This window comes from Salmo salar, chromosome ssa20, assembly GCF_905237065.1.
Source record: "Salmo salar chromosome ssa20, Ssal_v3.1, whole genome shotgun sequence".
NCBI lineage: Eukaryota > Metazoa > Chordata > Actinopteri > Salmoniformes > Salmonidae > Salmo > Salmo salar.
This window is the reverse complement of record NC_059461.1, coordinates 44476781-44503354: the sequence shown is the minus strand read 5'-3', so window position 1 is coordinate 44503354 and position 26574 is coordinate 44476781. Positions and strand designations below refer to the sequence as shown.

The 26574-nt window shown below is 41.8% G+C and overlaps 1 protein-coding gene across 4 annotated transcripts in view; it reads left to right on the top strand.

The window, feature by feature from the left end:
• The window catches only part of ece2b (endothelin converting enzyme 2b), a 77954-nt gene extending 55074 nt beyond the window's left edge, over positions 1–22880 (top strand). For all 4 annotated transcript variants that reach the window (XM_014161965.2, XM_014161964.2, XM_014161966.2 and 1 more), the window contains 11 exons: positions 4940–5082; positions 14303–14417; positions 14839–14949; positions 17320–17418; positions 17668–17745; positions 19354–19457; positions 19775–19885; positions 19959–20026; positions 20185–20375; positions 20729–20824; positions 21226–22880. In XM_014161965.2, the coding sequence (XP_014017440.1) occupies positions 4940–5082; positions 14303–14417; positions 14839–14949; positions 17320–17418; positions 17668–17745; positions 19354–19457; positions 19775–19885; positions 19959–20026; positions 20185–20375; positions 20729–20824; positions 21226–21402 (1293 nt within the window). In that variant the 3' untranslated portion in view covers positions 21403–22880. The remainder of the gene's footprint in view (positions 1–4939; positions 5083–14302; positions 14418–14838; positions 14950–17319; positions 17419–17667; positions 17746–19353; positions 19458–19774; positions 19886–19958; positions 20027–20184; positions 20376–20728; positions 20825–21225) is intronic.
• Positions 22881–26574: the final 3694 nt, after the last annotated feature.

The window sequence follows — 26574 nt, the reverse complement described above, 5'->3', positions numbered from 1 at the left end:
CAATTTGACAAGTGCTTGATAATGTTCTCACCCATCTAACTATTCTCAATTTAATCTGGTCTTTACATAGAGCCTACTAATATACACTACATGACCAAAAGTATGTGGATACCTGTGTCAAACATCTCATTCCAAAATCATGTGCATTAATATGGACTTGGTCCTCCCTTTACTGCTATAAAAGCCTCCACTCTTCTGGGAAGGCTTTAAACTAGATGTTGGAACATTGCTGTGGGGACTTTATTCCATTCAGCCACAAAAGCATTAGTGAGTTGGGCACTGATGTTGGGTGATTAGGCCTGGCTCGCAGTCGGCATTCCAATTCATCCCAAAGGTGTTTGATGGGGTTGAGATCAGGGTCCTGTGCAGGCCAGTCAAGTTCTTCCACACCGATCTCGACAAACCATTTATGTATGGACCTCCTCTTTGTGTGTGGTGGCATTATCATGCTGAATCAGGAAAGGGCCTTCCCCAAACTGTTGCCACAAAGTTGGAAGCACAGAATCATCTAGAATGTCATTGTATGCTGTAGCGTTAAGATTTCCCTTCACTGGAACTAAGGGGCCTAGCCCGAACCATGAAAAACAGCCCCAGACCATTATTCCTCCTCTACCAAACTTTACAGTTGGCATTGAGCAAGGAGCATTCTCCTGGCATCCGCCAAACCCAGATTCGTCCGTCGGACTGCCAGATGGTGAATCGTGACGTATCACTCCATACAACACGTTTTCATTGCTCCAGAGTCCAATGGCGGCAAGCTTTACACCACTCCACCTGACGCTTGGCATTGCACATGGTGATCTTAGGCTAGGCGTGCTTTTAAATTAGGAAAGTTGAGAAATAAATATAGTAGGCCTAGCCTATACAGTGAGGGGAAAAAAGTATTTGATCCCCTGCTGATTTTGTACGTTTGCCCACTGACAAAGAAATGATCAGTCTATAAGTTTATTTGAACAGTGAGAGACAGAATAACAACAACAAAAATCCAGAAAAACGCATGTCAAAAATGTTATAAATTGATTTGCATTTTAATGAGGGAAGTAAGTATTTGACCCCCTCTCAATCAGAAAGATTTCTGGCTCCCAGGTGTCTTTTATACAGGTAACGAGCTGAGATTAGGAGCACACTCTATGGGCTAGGTGGGATGCTAGCTTCTATGGGCTAGGTGGGACTGGCTGTGTCCCGCCACCTGACGATCTTCATCAGATGACACTCCTAGGACATTGTTACACAATACATGTGTTTTGTTCGATAAAGTTCATATTTATATCCAAAAACAGCATTCTACATTGGCGCGTGATGTTCAGAAAATGTATTCCCACCAAAACGTCCAGTGAATGTGCACATCAATTTACAAAAATACTCATAAACGTTGACAAAATATATAACAATTATTTTAAGAATTATAGATAGACTACCCCTGGATGCAACCACTGTGTCAGATTTTAAAATAGCTTTACAGAGAAAGCACATTTTTCAATATTCTGAGTACATGGCTCAGCCATCACGGTGAGCTATTCAGACACCCGCCAAGTTCGGGGCAACCTGAACTCAGAATTAGTATTAGAAATATGCTCTTACCTTTGCTGATCTTCGTCAGAATGCACTCCCAGGACTGCTACTTCCACAAGAAATGTTGTTTTTGTTCAAAATAATCCATATTTATGTACAAATATCTCCGTTTTGTTTGTGCGTACAGATCACTTATCCAAGGGCGTGAGCGCGGAACGAGAGACAAAGTCAAAATGTTCCATTACCGTACTTAGAAGCATGTCAAACGCTGTTTAAAATCAATCTTTATGGTATTTTTAACGTAAAATTGTGATAATATTCCAACCGGACAATGGCATATTCATTCAAGAAGAAAAAGGAGCAGCGCGCTCGCGGGACCGAGCATATCCAATCCCTTTGTTGCCAAGCAGACTACTCATAACTGAGCTCCTATACTCTGCCCAGTAACAGGAAAATGCTCACCACATTCTGAAGGCTTTAGACAGCCAATGGAAGCTTTAGTAAGTGCAACGTCACCCCACAGACACTGGAGCTTCGATAGAGAATCAAAAGAACTACAATTCTCAGACTTTTCACTTCCTGCTTGGATTTGTCTCAGGTTTTTGCCTGCCATATGAGTTATGTTATACTCAGACACCATTCAAACAGTTTTAGAAACTTCAGAGTGTTTTCTATCCAAATCTACTAATAATATGCATTTTCTAGTTTCTGGGCCAGAGTAGTAACCTGTTTAAGTTGGGTACGTTTTTCATCAGGCCGTGAAAATACTGCCCCCTAGCCCAGACTGGTTAAGGGAGTGCTCCTAATCTCAGCTTGTTACCTGTAAAAAAAGACACCTGTCCACAGAAGCAATCAATCAATCAGATTCCAAACTCTCCACCATGGCCAAGACCAAAGAGCTCTCCAAGGATGTCAGGGACAAGATTGTAGACCCATTCCAGCCTTGTGTAGGCTACAAGACCATCGCCAAGCAGCTTGGTGAGAAGGTGACAACAGTTGGTGCGATTATTTGCAAATGGATGAAACACAAACGAACTGTCAATATCCCTCGGCCTGGGGCTCCATGCAAGATCTCACCTTGTGGAGTTGCAATGATCATGAGAACGGTGAGGAATCAGCCCAGAACTACACGGGAGGATCTTGTCAATGATCTCAAGGCAGCTGGGATCATAGTCACCAAGAAAACAATTGGTAACACACTACGCCATCAAGGACTGAAATCCTGCAGCGCCCGCAAGGTCCCCCTGCTCAAGAAAGCACATATATATGCCCGTCTGAAGTTTGCCAATGAACATCTGAATGATTCAGAGGACAACTAGGTGAAAGTGTTGTGGTCAGATGAGACCAAATTGGAGCTCTTTGGCATCAACTCAACTCGCCGTGTTTGGAGGAGAAGGAATGCTGCCTATAACCCCAAGAACAACATCCCCACCGTCAAACATGGAGGTGGAAACATTATGCTTTGGGGGTGTTTTTCTGCTAAGGGGACAGGACAACTTCAACGGGACGATGGACAGGGCCATGTACCGTCAAATCTTGGGTGAGAACCTCCTTCCCTCAGCCAGGGCATTGAAAATGGGTTGTGGATGGGTTTTCCAGCATGACAATGACCCAAAACACACAGCCAAGGCAACAAAGGAGTGTCTCAAGAAGAAACACATTAAGGTCCTGGAGTGGCCTAGCCAGTCTCCAGACCTCAACCCAATAGAAAATCTGTGGAGGGAGCTGAAGGTTCGAGTTGCCAAACGTCAGCCTCGAAACCTTAATGACTTGGAGAAGATCTGCAAAGAGGAGTGGGACAAAATCCCTCCTGAGATGTGTGCAACCCTGGTGGCCAACTACAAGAAACGTCTGACCTCTGTGATTGCCAACAAGGGTTTTGCCACCAAGTATTAAGTCATGTTTTGCAGAGGGGTCAAATACTTATTTCCCTCATTAAAATGCAAATCATTTTATAACATTTTTGACATGCGTTTTTCAGGATTTTTTTTTTTTCTGTCTCACTGTTCAAATAAACCTACCATTAAAATTATAGACTGATCATTTCTTTGTCAGTGGGCAAACGTACAAAATCAGCAGGGGATCAAATACTTTTTTCCCTCACTGTAGAAGCTGATGGGATCTTCTTTTTAATAGATGCCATCAAACTCTGTTTTATCACGCAATTGCATAGCTTATAGAAACGTTGTCACCATGGGTTTATAGGAACACATTTCATTCCATGCATCAACCAGCTATGAGAAGCTGGCTCTCACTTCGCAACAGGTGATCCTATTCTACTCAAACTCTGCCAGGGCTCTCATGAAGTGTTTGATTGAATTTTCGATTTTATTTGCATTGATGTCATAGTGATTTAAAGGGACAATGGAGCGCTGAGTACCAGGCCACAAGCAACTGGCCGTTAGCAAGTTTGGTAGGCCACTAATGAACATCAGCAGCATCAGAGCGCAGTTTTGGAGATGCTTAGTTACGGTCACGTGGAATTTGACTGCGGTCATGACTGCCAGTGTGGCGTTAATATATCGGTCTCAAAGTCAAAATTCTGGTATCGTGACAACCCTAATCTTTAAACATGTTTCAATGCATCGTAAGGATTGTCAGAAAAAAACAGGTAGGACTAACTGTCGCAGTCTCTTTGGTTTGCATTAAAGATCAAACAATTAAACAGCCCAGAAAATGTTTTTATCCCATCTCTCTACCTCCCTGCTCAGGCTCTGGATTATTAAGGCAGTGGGATGAGTGTCTGGGGCTGAGGGCTGATGGTTTTACTGTAATACCCCTACAGACCCTCCAGGATAGGGGCGGCTTTAATTGAGTCAGACCTGGAGCGCAAATATATGAGGGCTCCTCTTACTGTTTTGTCTCTGTCTGTCTAAATTTGATGGATAATTTGGTCCAGTTTGAAGGGATAGTTTACAAATCAAAGGTTGCGTTCAGATTCTCTACCCTTCTCCAGAAGTGTGCACTTGTTTACTAATGCATTGGATTGGAGCAAGCATGGCTGAAGGGAATTTCCACCATATTCCTTACACCAGTCCATTCCTATAAAATCCATGACGGGGAGTGTATGAGTGCAAATTTCGGGAGAAGGGAATATAATCGTAATGTAGCCTAAATCACACAAAAAAATCTCAGTTTGTCAGACTGTTTCTAACGTGAAATAGTCTGTTCTTGCGTGGGTGGTATAGTGGTTAGTCCACCATCTATATGGAGGGAATTCCCACTGCTTAAAAAAAGTTTCTCTGTTGTGTGGATTCACCAATATGTCTCATGAATCGGATAGATGGATACAATTTTGTATGTGAAAAGATGAAGTTACGTGGGACATGGACTCTTTTCAACATGAGGCAACTTGAGTTCTGAAAATGTATTTTTGTGTTGAACTGTCTTTTTCACAAGGGTGACCTCTAACCTCTCTCGCCCTCAGCTGCTGGCTCCAGCGGTGGACTGGCTGGACTACCTGTCCTCGGCCCTGTCCCCTCTGGACCTGAACGATACAGAGCCAGTGGTGCTATATGCCAAGGAGTACTTGCAACAGGTGTCCGACCTGATCAACAAGACCGAGCGCAGGTAAGGACCTGGATGGAACTCAACCTGGTCGTCCTTATCCCCCGACAGCCAAAGATCAGGTCACATGGTCAGGAAATACTCCAGCCCCACCTGTAATACATTATGTCATAGCTGAATGGGCTGCCATGCACCGTGTTAAGGGTCAGCGGTTTTTCCTGACCGCATAATCTGACAAGAGAGAACTCCTGCCCTACCAGTTTTTTGTCATGAGTCTTGTCCTGGAGGCAGAACTGAGCGATTTCCACTACACAAGGTTAGGTTTAAAATCAGATTTCAGTGACCAAGATTTATGACTTGATTTTCTGATTGACAAGACATCATATAACCAGATTACAACTAAGTGATTTCTTTTACAACCAGGAAAATGGGTATTTATCATGACAAGATCAAGACGATATGGGAAATGTAATTTTTATTGCTATCTGGTCAAATATTCACATCACAATCAGATAAAGACATATTTTTTCAGTTGCTAAAAGTCGTTAACTACCGTTAGGGTAACACTTTCTATGAAGCCAGTATGCATAATGCATTATACAGCATTATAATACACAATGATAACAGAATAATGCAGTATTACCATAGTTAGACACTTATAATGTAACAGTGCTTCATAACTGCTGGTCACTTTTTCCTCAAGGATCATACAGCATTATAATGACCATCAGTGTGATGCATTTCTAATGTTTTTGTTTCTTTCAACCAGTGGCATATGGGTTTTTTAGGTGAGCGCTGATGCCGCCTTGTGATAAGCAGTGCCCACTTTGTCAAAGGCTGGGGAGCAAAATATTTTGATTGTCCATTCCCAGCGGGCCTCTCCAGGGTGGTGTTGGAGAGACTCATCGATGCGGTGCTCCACCAACGTTCCTTCAAAAAAATGATCTAACATTAATCATGTCGCAAATATATGATATGGTAGAAAAAGTATGTGGCCTTTTCTGTAGCCTACAGGCTGGAGATAAAATGTATGACAATGTAATGAGACGGACACTTTTTACATCACGCAGGTTTCTCCGATCAAATAACCTAACCTAAATGCTCAATCAAATAAGAAATGTGCTGTTTGTTAACATGACAAACAGGACAGGCAGTGGCGTGTATTCATGGATGCCAAGGGAAGCCAGCCCCCCCCCCAAAAAAAAGTATTTTGTCTCGGTGCTTCATAATTTTCCTTCAATTCGCAAGAGGCTGATTGTATGTCACAGGAGAAAGCATCTGCGCAAGCAAAACAGCACCCCTCTGTCTCTCTACGTGTAGGCCGTCTATCTGATGCTGTCTGGGCCAAACAATTATGACATCATTGCTGCCTGTAGTGGCAGAGAGCATCTTAAGCAGCCAGCAAGCATCTTGCCTCCCTTGACAAAAAAAGTCAAACAAATTTGCCAGTCAGCGTTGAGCTAAACAAAGAATGGTCCTGGCTCACCAAAAAAAAAAAGTGTCGAAGGTATCCAGTTTGGATTTTGTCTCCAATCGATCAAATCCCTTTGAAAGCATATGTCATTGGCAGAAAAACTTGAATTGTTGCATCTCGTTGTGTTATCCTCCAGTGGCTAGCTAACCAGCTTGCTACAATTGTCCCTTTCCTAAATTAGCCATGGATAGAGATTTGGACTTGTGTTTACTAGTCAATGATTATAACAGCGTTTCTGATTAAACCATTAATTTGTTAAATTGTTGTGCCCCGGGCCAGAGAAGATGGAAGTTCAATATGTAGCTAGATGTAGAAGGCTAATGTTGCCCATGAATGGAAGTTAGGCTAGCGAGCAAGCATTTTCGTTAAGTAGCCTAGGACAACAAAAAATAAAAGGGTGTACTGTATGACATTGTTAGACCGTTTTGTCAACATGAAAGAGAGGATGGCATTGACATTTCTCTTCAAGTAGGATGAGTCAACATGTTTTTCTACTTGCACAAACACACACACATAAATCAGAACCATGGACAGCCACATCATATTTAGCGTTTGTTGATTGGACAAAATAGTTTTTATATTTTAGTTGTCATTGTATTACAATGACATGCTGACCACACCGCTCACATTACGTAGGTGATAGAAAGATGAACTGAGGTCCACAATCCAGTCCAGTTGGTGGTGGTAATGCCCCTTAAAGTTGGTTGCCAACCGCCATATAAAGTCTGAAGAATGAAGGAGAGATTACTAGAAACTAGGTAGGTTTACCCTTTTATCTGGGGATTAATTGTCGGAGTAGAGGACCTTGTGCATTTCAGGTAAAATCAATCAAATGTATTTATAAAGCCCTTTGTACATCAGCCAATGTCAAAGTGCTATACAGAAACCCAGCCTAAAACCCCAAACGGCAAGCAATGCAGATGTATAAGCACGGTGGCTAGGGAAAAAAGGCAGGAACTTAGGAAGAAACCTAGAGAGAAACCAGGCTTTGAGGGGTGGCCAGTCCTCTTCTGGCTGTGCCAGGTGAAGACGACAACAATACATGGCCAAGCTGTTCAAATGTCCGTAGATGACCAGCAGGGTCAATAATAATTACAGTGGTTGTAGTCCATGTATTTTGGGTCCATGGCCAGGAAACTACCCAGACCTTAATCCCGTTGAGAACTTCTGGTCAATCCTCAAGAGGCGGGTGGACAAACAAAATACCACAAATTCTGACAAACTCCAAGCATTGATTATGCAAGAATGGGCTGCCATCAGTCAGGATGTGGGCCAGAAGTTAATTGACAGCATGCCAGGGCGGATTGCAGAGGTCTTGAAAAAGAACGGTCAACACTGCAAATATTGACTCTTTGCATCAACTTCATGTAATTATCAATAAAAGCCTTTGACACTTATGAAATGCTTGTAAATATACTTCAGTATTCCATAGTAACATCAGACAAAAATATCTAGACACTGAAGCAGCAAACTTTGTGGAAATTAATATTTCTGTCATTCTCAATTTTTGGCCACGACTGTACATGCAATATGCTTTGTGGACTTCACTGGACAGAGGTTGCTATCCGGTTTTGTGACTAAAACAAAGGTGTGGTTGAATTTATTCTGCCACTTCTTATTGTCTCGGCCTTTGGGCCTATATATCACGTTCGCAAGGCATATGGATTAACAGGTTGTAGAGCAAATGCAATTATCACAACACATAGGTTGTAATATGGTATGGGGGCATGGCTTCCCCAGTGATTTTTTTTTTTTACCCATGCAGCGCTACTGAGGACGGGTCAAAGTAAAATGGACTATGGAATGGACAATCACCATTGTCATGATCACTGGTTTCAAGTTTCTATCTGTCAATTTTTGACAAACTGATCATAGCAAAAAAGAAAATACTTCTGCATTTCCCTGCTGTGTAAACACATTGCAAATAGGCTCACGATAACTCCTGATGAAGTTGGGTAGCTGATATTCAGAGCTTAAATTGATTAGTCACAGGAATCCGGACTAATAAAGCCAATGCAATGGCCTGTTTTACAAACAGGGTGCCTACCACATGGATGGGCATTCATAAAATTCAATTTGGGATGAAATGTTAGGCTACATCAAACATAAACCAATCATAGACATAGGTAAGGGAAGACCCCCATGAAATGGACAAAAATGAATGGCATCTTATAGCCATTGTACGAAACGTATACACAATTGCAAATACCACTCAATTGGACGGCAATTCATTCAAAGCTTATGGCAACTGGCATATGGCAAATGCCAAGTGTCATACAGCAAAAATCCCAAAGATGGCGAGCATGCTCCACAGTAATTTTTCATATTGCAAATGGACATAAAGTCAAGACCCAAGTGTCAAATGTTGAAAATTGAATTTAAAAAGAAAATGGATCACCCTCTAAAAAAGTGCTTTCTGGACCATTTTCTTTGTCAATTATACATATATAACTGTATGAACATACCTTTTGTCATATTTTATTGAGTTTTCCATAAGGCGCATGTTTTGTCCATTTGCAATATGCTATCATAGGAAGTCAAAGTCAAAAGTCTGAACCATTGCTTAATGTCCAAATGCAATATAAGTATTAAAAGTGCCAAATCAGGATGTTATGGCCATATGTGATCATAGGTCGGCTTCCAAACCCAAAGGTCAGTGAACCATGTCCAAATGGCATTTATACTGCCCAAATGATATATCACTGTTAACTTCTTATGGCTGGAATCCCGTTAACGGGATCGATATGACAACAGCCAGTGAAAGTGCAGGGTGCCAAATTCAAACAGAAATCTCATAATTAAAATTCCTCAAACATACAAGTATTTGCCATGTTGGAGTCAACAGAAGTCAGAAATGGCATTATAAATATTTACTTACCTTTTGATGATCTTCATCAATAAAGTCCATCCTTTATGTCCAAATACCTCCTTTTTGTTCGCTCCTTCAGTTCACAAATCCAAATTCACGACGCGCAGGCCAGACAAACTCAAATTCCATTACAGTTCGTAGAAACATGTCAATCTTTAAGATGTTTTTATCATAAATCTTCAATAAGGTTTTAACCGGAGAATTCCTTTGTCTTTAGAAATGCAATGGACCTCGGCTACCTCTCATGGGCGCACGCATGTCTGAAGCTCATGCCCATCTTGCAGACCTCTCACTCAATCAGCTCTTATTCTCCCCCACTTCACAGTAGAAGCCTCAAACAAGGTTATAAAGACTGTTGACATATAGTGGAAGCCTTAGGAAGTGCAATATGACCCCACCGACACTGTATATTGGATAGGTCAAGACTTGAAAAACTACAAACCTCAGATTTCATACTTCCTGGTTGGATTTTTTTCTCAGGTTTTTGCCTGCCATATGAGTTCTGTTATACTCACAGACATCATTCAAACAGTTTTAGAAACTTCAGTGTTTTCTATCCAAATCTACTAATAATATGCATATCTTAGCTTCTGGGCCTGAGTAGCAGGCAGTTTACTCTGGGCACCTTATTCATCCAAGCTACTCAATACTGCCCCTCATCCATAAGAAGTTAAGCCCTGAATCAACCTAGAAGATCTATTTGTCATGTATGATGCGAGAGGAAGTCAGCCAATTTGTTTGGAAAACATCCAAAATTAACTCTATTGGATGGGCACGGGTGGGGGGGTGCTCCCTACCCGGCCATAGATGCCTTACACCCTCCTAAAGGCATTAAAAAACATTTTTAAAATGTGCTCCTGGTAACCCGTTCGACTCACCAGGCGCACAGCTGTCTATTTGCAATATGTTTCAATGGGCATTTACCATCACAAATTTCACATGCTCAAAAATACTGCAGAAAAGTGAACTTGACTGGCCCGATGAATTCGGGATGGACGGGCAGTGATAGTGGTTCCTCTCCATCGCTCGTTTGTGTTGATTTCATCATGTCCATTTGGTGATGGTTTATGACTGTTTAAACTTATTGAAAATGTACAAAAGTCAGCCAGCAAGTCAGCGTCCATCAGTCAATAAGAAATCATTCTGACACCAAACCCACTTTGTCCAGCCCAGTTAGAAGCCAACTATCACATATTTCAGGGCAGGCCCACAATTCACAGCGCCTTCTGTTTAAACCATAATAAAAACATAAAACATGTAGTTACGTTCTAGCTGTGGGTCCAGTTCTGACATTGTGTAGGCCTAGCTGAGGCGACCCCGACTCCCTAGTTTTGGCTCGATAGGTCATTCGGGGGCCCGAGCAGCGACCTTAATTGGTGCTGAAAATGCACTTTTTCCGGGCTTTGCTACGGGGTCCTTGAATGAGCTATCGGACAGAAACGTTGGGCTCTGTCTCTATGAGCCGAGGCGGTTTCAATACACCTAGTCTTGTGACTCTGGGACTTTTCTAAATGTCGTCATTTACGCGATGGTCAAAATTAATTGAAGTTATTGCAAATATACAAGGCTGTTTCTTGGTCTGAGAACCTTCTAGAGCCACACAACTCACCATGCACTATCAACTTGAGCTCTAGAACAGGTTTCTAAAGTTTCAAAGCTCTAGGTCTGACAGTTCATTGATAGTTCGAACGAAGGTAACTATTGCAGGCTCTGTGTGTCTGTAAGCCCCACACTGTCACTCCATCCTTGCTGTGTGTGTGAGTTTTTCTTGAAAATCTGATGGGAGAAATGACTGATTTACAGTTCATGAGGGTTGCCTAATCACACATATGAAGTTTTGGAAAGAGCTGACCTTTTTAACCCTTTGAAACAGCCCCTGTGACCCCAATTTAAGGCACTTCCGGTTGGCACAGGAAGCTGAAAGTAAACACATCCTCATTGGAGTAGGCTTTTACAGAATCCTGAGTTTAAAGTCTTTATGTTAAGAACTGACTGATTTACATAGGGTTGAATGCACTGTTTTTCACAAACTGCAGGTTGGGTATATCAAAACACATAACTCACTGTGCACGATCGACTTAAGCTCTAGAAGATGTATATAAAGTTTCAGAGCTCTAGGTCTGATGATTCGTTGATAGTTCAAACGCTGGTCAATATTGCAGGCTCTGTGTCTTTAAGCCCCTCACTGTGTTACTCCCCATTTTGTGTGTGTGATTTCAGAAAATCACAGAAATCACATTGAGCTTCGAAACCCGCCTTAACGGATTCGTCTGAACACGCCACAACTGGATCTAACTTTTTTGAATAAAAACAAAACATTTCTTTGGCCGTCAGCAATTGTACGATTTCTCGTAAATTACGATAGATAAATGTCTGGTCCTTTTTTTCCTGACACCGTAGGTTCATGTACTTTGACGTGAAGCGTTCAAATTAGTGCTCTATTTTAGTTTTTGACCTTTAATCCCAGAAAAATTGCCTTAACTCAAAGCGTTGAGGCCTCGATGCCATCTTGTAACTGGGCTAACAGCCCATTAGGCCAAACCTGTGCTCACCAAATTTCGTCTTCGAAGTCTTTTCTATTTAGGAGAAATGGCCATGTCATTTTGGTGATGTTTTGTACATTTGCAATAATCAGCCATTCGCCATTTCAGAAACAGCGGAAAAATGACATTGTATAAAACGCAAACCAAATGTTCGAGAGACTTTATTTGATGACTTCCCGGAAGATCTGGGGCACGGCCTGAGGCCGTTGGCGTATTTTAAAAACATTTGCGGACGTCTAATAAGGGACCGTACATTTGCAATTTGGAGATCCTCATCAATCGTACAGCAAATTCTGTTTGCGTCCCTTATGTAGGTGGTGGGACAAGACTGTAAATACCAATTGGATACCATGAAATTGGGGAGAAAAATGGGTAAAAAATATATATATTATGATATAGTAATAATGTGCTGCTCGTTGACATAAACATTATAAATGCCTTACATTGATGGTCATTATATTGATGTATGATCCCTGAGGAAAAAGTGACCAGCAATTATGAAGCACTATGCTGCTGTACGTTCTAAGTGGTTATGTTTATACTACATAGAAATATGAGGCTTTGTGTGTCTACTGTATAACTAAATACTACTTTAGTACTCTATAATAGTGCATTATGAGTACATGTACAGTTGGAAGTTTACATACACCTCAGCCAAATACATTTAAATGCGGTTTTTCACAATTCCTGACATTTAATCCTAGTAAAAATTCCCTGACTTAGGATCACCACTTTATTTTAAGAATGTGAAATGTCAGAATAATAGTAGAGAATGACATTTTTATTTCAGCATTTATTTATTTCATCACATTCCCAGTGGGTCAGAAGTTTACATGCACTCAATTAGCATTTGGTAGCATTGCCTTTAAATTGTTTAACTTGGGTCAAACATTTCGGGTAGCCTTCCACAAGCTTCCCACAATAAGTTGGGTGAATTTTGGGCCATTCCTCCTGACAGAGCTGGTGCACCTGAGTCAGGTTTGTAGGCCTCCTTGCTCGCACACGCTTTTTCAGTTCTGCCCAGATTTTCTATAGGATTGAGGTCAGGGCTTTGTGATGGTCAATCCAATACCTTGACTTTGTTGTCCTTAAGCCATTTTGCCACAACTTTGGAAGTATGCTTGGGGTCATTGTCCATTTGGAAGACCCATTTGCGACCAAGCTTTAACTTCCTGACTGATGTCTTGATGTTGCTTCAATATAGTCACATAGTTTTCCTCCATCATGATGCCATCTATTTTGTGAAGTGCACCAGTCCTTCCTGCAGCAAAGCACCCCCACAACATAATGCTGCCACCCCCATGCTTCACGGTTGGGACGGTGTTCTCCGGCTTGCAAGCCTCCCCTTTTTTCCTCCAAACATAACGATGGGCAGTTCTTTTTTTGTTTCATCAGACCAGAGGACATTTCTCCAAAAGTATGATCTTTGTCTGGCTTTTTTATGGCGGTTTTTGAGCAGTGGCTTCTTCCTTGATGAGTGACCTTTCAGATTATGTCAATATAGGACTTGTTTTACTGTGGATATAGATACTTTTGTACCTGTTTTCTCCAGCATCTTCACAAGGTCATTTTGCTGTTCTGGGATTGATTTGCACTTTTCGCACCAAAGTACGTTCATCACTAGGAGGCAGAACGCATCTCCTTCCTGAGCGGTATGACGGCTGCGTGGTCCCATGGTGTTTATACTTGCGTACTATTGTTTGTACAGATGAATGTGGTACATTCAGGCGTTCGGAAATTGCTCCCAAGGATGAACCAGACTTGTCTACAATTTTCTTTCTGGGGTCTTGGCTGATTTCTTTTGATTTTTCCCATGATGTCAAGCAAAGAGGCACTGAGTTTGAATGTAGGCCTTGAAATACATCCACAGGTACACCTCCAATTGACTCAAATGATGTCAGTTAGCCTATCAGAAGCTTCTAAAGCCATGACATCGTTTTCTGGAAATTTGCAAGCTGTTTAAAGGCACAGTCAACTTAGTGTATGTAAATGTCTGACCCACTAGAGTTGTGAAACAATCTGTCTGTGAACAATTGTTGGAAAAATTACTTGTGTCATGCACAAAGTAGATGTCCTAATCAACTTGCCAAAACTGTAGTTTGTTAACAAGAAATTTGTGGAGTGGTCGAAAAACAAGTTTTAATGACTCCAACCTAAGTGTATGTAAACTGTATATTGCTGTATAATGCATTTTGCATATGGTCTTCATAGTGTTACCAAAATTCCTTATACAATCAATATCTGACCTGACCATAATCTCATGAAATAGATCATAATGACGTCCCTGCAACCAGTTCTGCCCATGAGGAAACCCCAACCATCGTTTCTTTGCTTTTCCTTGTCGTCCTCATGTTTCCTCTTCCTCCCCGTCTCTCCTTGTCTCTTGCCGTCTCTCAGCCTGCTCAACAACTACATGATCTGGAACCTGGTGCAGAAGGGAGCGTCCAGTCTGGACCAGCGCTTTGAGAACGCTCAGGACAAGCTGCTAGAGAGCCTGTATGGAACCAAGAAGGTGTGTTTAGTTTGGGTTCTAAACGGCACCCTATTCCCTGTGTAGTGCACTACTTTTGACTAGGGCCCATAGGGCTCTGGTTAAAATTAGTGCACTCCGTAGGGCAATAGGGTGTCATTTGGGACACAGAATATTCTTACTTATGACATTCATTAGCCCTGATTCAGGAAATACCTTGTTAGGGCTGGTTTCTCAGACACAGATTAAGGCTAGAAAATATATGTATTTCAGTGGAGATTCTCTGTTGAGCATGCTTTTTAGTCCAGGACTAAGCTTAATCTGAGTCAGGTGATTTTTATGTGAGACTGTGGGCTCATAACAAGCAATGTGTGCTAACTCAGCACACTTACAGTACACACACTTTTCACAACCAAAAATATAAACAGCTGGTGAGACTTTTCTCGTGTGTGTGTTCGCTCAGTCCTGCACACCTCGATGGCAGACCTGCATTGGGAACACAGATGACACGCTCGGCTTTGCCCTGGGTGCACTCTTTGTCAAAGCAACGTTTGATAAACACAGCAAAGAGATTGTGAGTATGATTGGCGCACAACTGCATTTACATTTATTCAAGTCTCGGTGGTGTTTTACAATGGTGAACAATACATGACTGTCCCCTAGTGGTTACCATGTGTAGGCCTAATGAAAGGTCATCGTAAGAGGATCCTATTTGCTAAGATATTATTGTAATTTTCACAAGATATTTTAAATGCTTATAAATGTTCATGAATACCTACAATGCATTCGGGAAGTATTCAAACCCCTTGACCGTTTCCCCATTTTGTTACGTTACAGCCTTATTCTAAAATTGATTAAATACATTTTTTCCCCTCAATCTACACACAATACCCCATAATTACAAAGAGAGAACAGGTTTTTAGAAATGTTCGCAAATTTATTAAAAAATCAAAAAACAGATGCCTTATTTAAATAAGTATTCCGACCCTTTGCTATGAGACACGAAATTGAGCTCAGGTGCATCCTGTTTCCATTGATCATCCTTGATGTTTATACAACTTGATTGAAGTCCACCTGTTGTAAATTCAATTTATTTCACATGATTTGGAAAGGCACACACCTGTCTATATAAGGTCCCACAGTTGACCGTGCATATCAGAGCGAAAAAACAAGTCAAAGAAATTGTCTGTAGAGCTCCGAAACAGGATTGTGTCAAGGCACAGATCTGGGGAAGGGTACCAAAAAATGTCTGCAGTATTGAAGGTCCCCAAGAACACAGTGGTTTCCATCATTCTTAAATTGAAGAAGTTTGGAACCACCAAGTCTCACTTCTCAGTAAAAGGCACATGACAGCTCGCTTAAAGTTTGCTGCCAAAAGGCACCTAAAGGACTCTCAAACCATGAGAAACGTGATTCTCTGGTCTGATGAAACCAAGATTGAACTCTTTGTCCTGAATGCCAAGCGTCATGTCTGGAGGAAACCTGGCATCATCCCTACGGTGAAGCATGGTGGTGGCAGCATCATGCTGTGGGGATGTTTTTCACTGGCATGGACAGGGAGACTAGTCAGGATTTAGGGAAAGATTAACTGTGCAAAGTACAAAGAAATCCTTGATGAAAACCTGCTCCAGAGCACTCAGAACCTCAGACTGGTGTGAAGGTTCACCTTCCAACAGGACAACGACCCTAAGCACACAGCCAAGACAATGCAGGAGTGGCTTCGGGACAAGTCTCTGAATGTCCTTGAGTGGCCCAGCCAGAGCCCAGACTTGAACCCGATCGAACATCTCTGGAGAGACCTGAAAATAGCTGTGCAGCTATGCTCCCCATCCAACTTGACAGAGCTTGAGAGGATCTACAGAGAAGAATTGGAGAAACTCCCGAAAACAGGTGTGCCAAGCTTGTAGCGTCATACTCAAGAAGACTCAAGGCGGTAATCGCTGCCAAAGGTGCTTAGCAAAGTGCTGAGTAAAGGCTCTGAATACTTATGGAAATGTCATATTTCCGGGGGGTTTTTTATATAAATTTGCAAAAATGTATAAAAACCTGTTTTTGTTTGGTCACCACCATTGTGTTTAGATTGAGTATTGTTTTTTAAAATCCATTTTAGAATAAGGCTTTAATGTAACAAAATGTGGAGAAAGTCAAGGGGTCTGAATGCTTTCTGAATGCACTGAATAAATGTTCTGTATAATGTTATAAATGCCTATGAATTGTAAAGCTTATAATGTTATATTTTATTTTCAATTATTATAAATGCTTGCAATTAATGAAATACTCATTTAGTAATAGTTCTCTGTCCTGCAGAGGGGAGACAAGTATAGAGAAAGTAGAGATTGGATAATGGAGACAAAATGTAACATTAAATGGTAGTGTAAGGACCGATGCCAGAGATGAGAAACGGGTATGGGGAGTCAACATTTTAATAAGGAACAGACATGAAACAAGACAGGCACAACGTCAGCACACGGGAAAAACAACGACATTCGACAATCAATGCAGCAGTGGGGACCAGAGATGGGGAACTGACACATATAGGGGAGGTAATAAACAGGTGATTGTGTTCATGCGCGTGACAGGGAAAGGCAGGTGTGCGTACTGATGGTGTCACGAGTACGTGATGCTGGGGAGCCTGGCGCCCTCGAGCACCGAGGGGGAGCAGGCGTGACAGGTAGATTGTTATTGGGTAGAGAAAAGAGGGGCAAATAGAAGAGAGATGTGGAAGGGGAGAGAGAGGAGGCACAGAGGGAGGACTGGCAGTTTTTACAGGTTGGAAATAGACGGTCACACGCAAGTTTTCTTGTTTTCTATCATAATTCGGGAGAGATGAGCCGGTTCAGATTTCCTCATGTATTTAGTCCATATCTGAGTGTAATTGCAAAAGAAGGATCTACATCTTTCCCTCTTTCTTACATTTAATTTCTGTCTCTCACCCCACTATCAGGCAGAGGGTATGATCAATGAGATCCGTACTGCCTTCAAATATACTCTTGATCACCTCAAGTGGATGGACAAACAAACGCGTCAGGCAGCCAAGGACAAGGTCAGATATGTTGTCACCTACGTCATCACCTACTGGATAGGATATGTATGGGTGCCAGAGGGTATCTCTGTGTGTGTTTGTACATGTGTGTGCATCCCTGTGCATGTGTGTGAGGGAGTAATATGGGTTTACAGGTTACAATACAGTAGTTGGAATAGATTGAGAGAGCCCTCATTGTCCAGACCTCCAAATAATGGAACCAGGAAGTTTCTTGACCTCTCTTATCCTTTTTGCTCCCTTGGTTTTCAGGCAGACGCCATCTACGACATGATTGGATTTCCTGACTTCATCCTGGACCCCAAAGAACTGGATGATGTTTATGATGGGGTGAGTTAGTGCCTTTTGTTGAGTTGTGTCATGATTGAACCACACATTGAACCCTGTGATTTCTTTAACCTCTTACATCTAGACGTTCCGCTAGCGGAACACCTGCTCCAATAGCCAATGATTGGCGTGGCGCGAATGACAAATTCCTCAAAAATACAAAAACTTCAATTTTTCAAACATATGACTATTTTACACCATTTTAAAGACAAGACTCTCCTTTATCTAACCACACTGTCCGATTTCAAAAAGGCTTTACAACGAAAGCAAAACATTAGATTATGTCAGCAGAGTACCCAGCCAGAAATAATCAGACACCCATTTTTCAAGCTAGCATATAATGTCACATAAATCCAAACCACAGCTAAATGCAGCAGTAACCTTTGATGATCTTCATCAGATGACACACCTAGGACATTATGTTATACAATACATGCATGTTTTGTTCAATCAAGTTCATATTTATATCAAAAACCAGCTTTTTACATTAGCATGTGACGTTCAGAACTAGCATACCCCCCGCAAACTTCCGGGGAATTTACTAACAATTTACTAAATTACTCAGGCTAAACGTTGACAAAAAACATAATTATTTTAAGAATTATAGATACAGAACTCCTCTATGCACTCGCTATGTCCGATTTTAAAATAGCTTTTCGGTGAAAGCACATTTTGCAATATTCTCAGTAGATAGCCCGGCATCACAGGGCTAGCTATTTAGACACCCACCAAGTTTGGCACTCACCAAATTCAGATTTACTATAAGAAAAATGTTGTTACCTTTGCTGTTCTTCGTCAGAATGCACTCCCAGGACTTCTACTTCAATAACAAATGTTGGTTTGGTCCCAAATAATCCATTGTTATATCCAAATAGCGGCGTTTTGTTCGTGCGTTCAAGACACTATCCGAATGGTAAAGAAGGGTGACGAGCACGACGCATTTCGTGACAAAAAAATTCTAAATATTCCATTACCGTACTTCGAAGCATGTCAACCGCTGTTTAAAATCAATTTTTATGCAATTTTTCTCGGAAAAAAGCGATAATATTCCGACCGGGAATCTGCGTTTAGGTAAAAAGACGAAAGAAAATAAAGCATGGGGTCGACTCGTGCACGCGCCTAAGCCCATTGTCCTCTGATCGGCCACTTACCAAAGGCGATAATGTGTTTCAGCCAGAGGCTTCCTCGATATCATTCAGCTTTTTCCAGGGTTCTGAGAGCCTATGGGAGCCGTAGTAAGTGTCACGTTACAGCAAAGATCCTCAGTCTTCAATAAAAAGAGCCAAAATGAACAAGAACTTGTCAGACAGGTCACTTCCAGTATGGAATCCTCTCAGGTTTTTGCCTGCCATATGAGTTCTGTTATACTCACAGACACCATTCAAACAGTTTTAGAAACTTTAGGGTATTTTCTATCCAAAGCCAATAATTATATGCATATTCTAGTTTCTGGGCAGGAGTAATAATCAGATTAAATCGGGTACGTTTTTTATCCGGCCGTGAAAATACTGCCCCCTAGCCATTACAGGTTAAACAAGGCTTTTTAAAAAATGTTTCTGATCAGTGAGTAATTCTCTATTGCCCCGTCTCTCTCTCTCTCTCTCTCCACAGTATGAAGTCTCGGAAGACAACTTCTTCCAGAACGCACTCAACTTCTACAACTTCTCCGCCAGGGTGATGGCCGATCAGCTCCGCAAGCCGCCCAACAGAGACCAGTGAGTCTTCATCAGCTACACCCATCATTATCAACATCATCATTATCACCATCATTCGATCGGAATTTGCACTCTATTCCCTATAAAGTGCACAAATTTGACTCTGGTCAAACACTACATTAATTGAGATTCTGTTTGCTCCAGTGGTGTCTGGTGTCATGGAGGATGGGCTCATTGTATTGGCTTGAACGGAATGAATGGAACATTATCAAACCCATACCATTCCATCCATTCCAGAAATGACAATTAGCAGTCCTACACTCAACACATTTCACAGGTTTTCTTTTTTAAACACGTCTCTGCCACATTCTTTCTAGATGGAGTATGACCCCTCCCACAGTCAACGCCTACTACATGCCCACCAAGAATGGCATTGTCTTTCCAGCTGGAATCCTCCAGGCACCCTTTTATGCCCAGGATCACCCCAAGTGAGTGTGTGTGTGTGTGCTTGCTTGCTTGCTTGCTTGCTTGCTGTTCTGACCCCATGTAAATTCTCTGCAGAGCACTGAACTTCGGGGGGATCGGAGTGGTGATGGGACACGAGCTCACTCATGCCTTTGATGACCAGGGTTGGTGTCCGCATTTAACAGATTCCACAGAACTCATGGATGCATCCTCACAAAACACCCATTGACAAACACTCCGGCATGCATGCACAGACATGATTACTAAGTGTGCATGTTTGTAAAGATATTTCTTTTTTAAAATATGATTTTTCCTTAATCAGGCAGGGAATACGACAAAGACGGGAACCTTCGGCCATGGTGGCAAAATTCCTCTGTGGAAGCATTTAAAAACCGCACGGAATGCATGGTGGAGCAGTACAACGGGTTTACCATCAACGGGGAGCATATAAATGGCAAGCAGACGCTGGGAGAGAACATTGCTGACAACGGAGGCCTAAAGGCAGCCTATAATGTGAGTGGGTCTCACTACTTGATAACACATTACATTTAGTTCCTCACATACTTTCTCTGTAGTAACTTAGTAATTATTAGCCATAGTATAGTTCAGTTACTTTGTAACAATAATGGAGTTGAGCGGTTATTGCTCAACCCCGTTACTGCCAAATCCATTGCTATGTAATTATAAAGCAATTTGATAGTTGTTACTTTTACTACAGTTATTACAGTGTTACTTCCCATGGTGGCAGTGGTGGGATCTAGGGCAGCATGATTGTTATTATACTGTACTCTTACTATACTTCACCTCAGGGGTAGCAGAGTGGTGGTTAATGTTTCTATAGTAATGTGTTTTTCTGTTGTGTTCAGGCGTACCAGGCATGGGTGCAGGAGAACGGTGAGGAGAAGAGGCTGCCAGCGGTCAACCTGACCAATGACCAACTATTCTTTGTGGGATTTGCACAGGTGGGTGATGGGAGTGTCAACAAAATGCATTACACACATTCTGATAGAGTTCATGTATCAAATACTCATGTTTAAGGTTCGCAGTTTGTATGACCATGTCAGAAGCTATAAAACTTGGGGCCAGAGTTTTTCCTAGTCAGTTCACGCTCTCAGGATGAACTCCTGGCCCTATATCATGATGTAAGGTGAAATGAGAGTGAATTCACATGCATTTGAGGGTGATAGTAAGATTGGAATATTACGTCTACTGTTGGAGAGAAGTGGACAGACAAACATGAGTACAAATAAATAAAACACAATTTTGGAAACAGTGAGTATAATATGCAACAGTTGGGAAGCCCGATAGGAGAATAATTTTGCTGCTGCCTGTTTTACTTATTGAGAGACCATTCTTCTCTCAGGTGTGGTGTTCCGTGCGAACCCCGGAGAGCGCCCACGAAGGACTCATGACGGACCCCCACAGCCCCCCAAAATACCGCGTAATCGGCACCCTCTCCAACTCGCCAGACTTTGCTGAGCACTTCCAGTGCCCCACTGGCTCCCCTATGAACTCAGGTCACCGCTGTGTGGTGTGGTAGGGCCTGTGAGAACCAGTGAGGGTGCTGTCTGTGGAAGCTACATGGAGAAACAAGAGGAGGAGAAGAACCTCTAACTAATCATCAGATTTTTTTCCCCTTCTAGTTCTCTTTTGTTTGTACATGATACTGGATCACTAGTGGTTTGTGGGTAGAGCAGGACCAACTCCAGGTGAGGAAGAGGGATGTGCGTGGAGAGAAATGTTGTCATCTGCTGATGTGTGCGTAATTCCAGTGTTATGGTATTTTTCCTCTTTCTCCACCCCCCTACTCACCGGTGGGGCACAAAGGCACGTTTTATTTATTGTTTGCTGGACTTGGTAGAGGCCGGGGAGGAGGAGCCACTAGGGGCTGTCTATCCCCTCACCTTTCTCTATGCTTCTGTGTTGTCGCTGTCCTTGCTGTGTGCCCTGTTTACAATTTAAACCAGAGCCCTCTATTGACTTAGGGCTCTCACTGAAGGCACTATGACATTACACGATGAGTTCAGCTGCCTTTGTGACCTTGCAGGAAGCGCAGAAATTTGGCTGTGGCATCACAGGATGGGTTCATCTGCCTCTGTGACCTCACAGGAAGTACTGAAACTTCACAATGATTGAACATTGAATATGGCTTCATCTCAAATGCCATCCCTATTCCCTATATAACTTACTTGCCTTGAGGCACATAAGGCATCCACAAGAGAGCGCCACTGCTTCTGGTCTGCATGTCCTATATAGTATACACAGTACAATGTGGCTCTGGTAAATAGTTGTGCCCTATGAGGTGTCATTTGAGATGGAGCCATTAAGACTCAGCTGTCTTTCTCTGTTGCTTCACAGGAAGTGCACTGGCTTCTGTGGGTCCTCAAAGATGCCACTCAGCACCCTCTGTGACATCACAAGGAATCCACAGCAGGTGCTTCACTGTGACCTCATAGCAGGTGTGGGGGAATCTTAATACAAAAAATTGCTTCCTCTCCGATGTACAATGTTATACTGTGCAAAATCACTGGACATGTGAAAGCAATATTGAAGCCTACTGATAGGCTTTGCCACCATATCACTTATAGCTATCCCATTTCTTAATGATCGGTGGCGAGGAGTTTGAATACATAAGGAAAGGGTACATAGGAAAGCCACTTAACAATGTTGATCCAACCATGACGGGTGACGTTGCCCCTAGACGCTGATCTTGGTTTAGTTTCCCCACTAATGGTTAAGGTTAAGATTGGGGGAGGGAAAGCTAATCGTAGATCTGTACTTAGGGGAAACATCACCCTAAAGCATCCAACCGCAAGATGGGCAAAGGTCCCTCTAGACCTACAGACAGTGCTGGACTGGCTGTGACACCGGTTGTAAGGACACTCACCACTTGCTTATCTGTGTTTTAGTTGTTGCTGCTGTTGTTGTTATTGGCATATTCTGAAGTTGATAAGTTCAAATGAGATTCTCATTTTTAAAACTGCTTTTTGCCAAATATATTTTTTTGTTTGTTTTGTTCCTAGTGTCAAGTTGATTCTTTGTTTCTCTGGCAGTGATGTTCTGTGTGTGTGTGTGTGTGTGTGTATGAACAGCCTTAAAAGCTTGATGTTTACTGTGTTTAAGGTGTCAGCCTCATTGCGAAAGGACAATTTGTGTGTGTGTGTGTGCGTGAGCTTGTATGTGTCTCTGTGCACGTGTGTGCAGAATGCTTCATCCCCACTTAAATTGAACTATCAACAATGTCAAGTCAGCTGCAGTGATTTCCCCTCACATGCCAAAAAAACACTCATTTGAAATGAATGGATATGTTTCTAAAGAACTCCTTGTTTGTACATCCTCCACTCCAGAGTGCTGCAGACTGTAAGTCAGGGTGGGTACAGGATACCTTTGTTAATCGGATTACTGTTCGACTCTTGTTAAATCAAGCTATGTAACTGTTTTATCTCTAGTTGCGCCTGTCGGCACTTTGCAAGGTTGTTTCACTACAAGACACTACAACGCAACACTAGTCCTTCAATGCAGATGGAGTTGTGCTATCTAATGTAAGACAATGGGGTGAACCAATTGGAATCAGTTGATATTGGCTGCAATCAGAAGCCCTCATGTTAGGTGAACTGCCCTGGTAAGAGTGTCCCGGAAAAATATACCATTCAATTTCACAACAATAAAGGACGCTATGATGCATCCTTCCAGTACATTATAAAGGTAATTCTCGTACATTTTGTGAAATCAAATATCTAACACAGAGTTATGTCTATTGTACACGACATTTCTATCTGAGTGTTGTGCCCTCGAAGCTCCATGACGAGGTTCACACGGGCAGGGGTTAGAGGTCAGGGGGAAGTGCTTACATGTAGCGGGTTGTTCAGGGTTAGCCTTGAATATTAACTTAATGAAACACAGATCTATATTTAAAAAATGTTTACTTGAACGTGTGTAAAAGCCTTTAATTAGCCACGTAATGCCATTAAGTGTTCTCTGGTCTGATGTGCTGTGTACCGGTCTGTCACTCTACAATTCTCTTCTTTCTTCAGCCATCTAGTCATACACTTTTCACACGATTTGCCGATCTGAACTATATTGTTCTTTCCAGCACTGTTGCATTAACTAGGGTTGATACGTGATTAGCGCAGCTTGGTTCCGCTCAGTTCGGCTCACCTCAGAAGTGTAAAAAGGGTATTAAAGCTTGGTGAAGAAAAAGCTATCGTTTTACTTATTTACTTACTTAGTCCTTTTCATTCCTATGTGAAACATTATGCTACCGGCCCGCATTTTTTGGAAATTAGTTGTTGAAATTGAAAACTCAATAACTTCACTTTAGTGACTTTTATGGCCCATGGTTGAGCTACAGCTGGCAGTCTCTTCTGTGGCTTAGGTATATCCCAACTATCTGGTATGGGAAGACTGCCCAATCTGTAGTACCACATTCTGCTGAAAAAAAAAATGAAACTGAAATAAAGGAGTGCGTTCAGAACGTATTCAGACCCCTCGACTTTTTCCACATTTTGTTACATTACAGCCTTATTCTAAAATTGATTAAATTGTTTGTTTCCCCTCAGTCTATACACAACACCCCATAATGACAAAGCAAAAACTGGTTTTTAGACATTTTTACAAATTTACTGAAATATCACATTTACATAAGTATTCAGACCCTTTACTCAGTACTTTGTTGAAGCACCTTTGACAGCGATTACATTACATTTTCTCTCCTTTATCCCGTCTCTACTTACTCTATTTCTCTCCCATCTGCAGGACAGGGAACTATTACTAAATTAGTATTTCATTAATTGTAATAATTTATCATTGAAAATAAATACATAATTACAATTCATGAGCATTTATACAGTGCATTCGGAAAGTATTCAGACCCATTGAATTTCTCCACATTTTGTTACATTACAGCCTTCTAAAATGGATTGTCTTGGCTCTGTGCTTAGGGTCATTGTCCTGTTGGAAGGTGAACCTTCACCCCAGTCTGAGGTCCTGAGTGCTCTAGAGCAGGTTTTCATCAAGGATCTCTCTGTACCTTGTCTCCCAGTCCCTGCCGTTAAAAAACATCCCCATAGCATGTCAACATTTACCTGTGTTCGAACCATCAAAGAACCGTAAGACCTAGAGCTCTGAAACTTTATAAACCTGTTCTAGGGCTTAAATTGGTAGTGCACTATGAGGTATGTGGCTCTATTTGTCCATTTGCAATACAAATCATTTAAACGTCGCGAAAATGACGACACTGAGGAAAGTCCCAGAATCACAAGACTAGGTGCATTGAAACTGCCTCAACCTATAGAGACGGACCCTAAAGTTTCTGTCCGATTTTCTCTTTCAGGGACCCCATAGCAAGGCCCGGAAAAAGGGCATTTTCAGCACTAATTAACGTCGCTGCTCGAGCTCCGAATGACCTATCGAGACAGAATTTGGGGTTGCCTCAGCTAGGGCTGCAAATAATGTCAGAACTGGACCCGCAGCTAGAATGTAACTACGTGTTTTACGTTTTTTTAAATGGTTTTATCAGAAGGCGCTGTGAATTTTGGGCCGGCTCTGAAATATGTGATAGTTGGCTTCTAAACGAATTGGACAAAGTGGGTTTGGTGTCAGTATGTATCAGTTTGGTGTAAGAATGATGTCTTATTGACTGATGGACACTGACTTGATGGCTGAGCGATGGGAAGGAACCACTATCACTGCTCGGCCATCCCGAGTTCAACGAGCCAGTCAATTGGGCATTTTTGCAGTATATTAGAGCATGTGAAATTCATGATGGTAAATGCCCATTGTAAGACATTGCAAATGGACAGTTTACGTTTATCCATTTCCAAGTATTTAATGAGGGATTTTCCATCACCAACTGGACAGGCTGAAATCAACACCAACGAGTGATTGGACAGTGTTCATTACACATATCCTATATTGTGAACTGCTCTTCTGCAAGTTGACAGTGTCCATTGCCAATGTATATCCATAAGGACTTCCCATTATGAAATGGATATGCTGAATCAACATCAACAAAAAAAATCTTACTTCCTATGATCAAACATCACAAATAGACCTAGGTTGATTCGGGACTTAACATAGTGTGATATATATATATATATATATCATTTGTTCAGTATATATTCCATTTGGACATGGTTCACTGACTTTTGGGTTCGGAAGCCGACTTCCTATGATCATATATGGCAAATGGACATAAAATCCTGATTTGGTACTTTCAACACTTATATATGCCACTTGGACATGGTTCACTGACTTTTGGGTTCGGAAGTCAACTTCTTATGATCATATATGGCAAATGGACAAAACAGAGACCTTATGGACAAATTATACATATGATTACTACATATGTATAATTGACAAAAAAGCAAAACATTTCCAAAAAACGGTCCAATAAGCACTTTTTATTAGGTTTTAAAATGTTTTTTTTATTATTTTTAATGTCACACTTGGGACCTGAGTTTGACCATTTCCCATATGAAAATCTACGGTGGTGCGCTTTCACCCCCAATGGGATTTTTGGTGTATTACACTTGGCATTTGTAATCCTCTGGTTGCAATATGGTTTTGATGAACTGCCGTCCATTTGAGTGGTATTTGTGATTGTGTATATGGTTCACCCAATGCCAATAAGTTGCCATTCATTTTTGTACATTTCATGGGGGTCTTCCCTTACCCCCATCATGCTAGTTCGGCACGACGGGAGACACCGTTT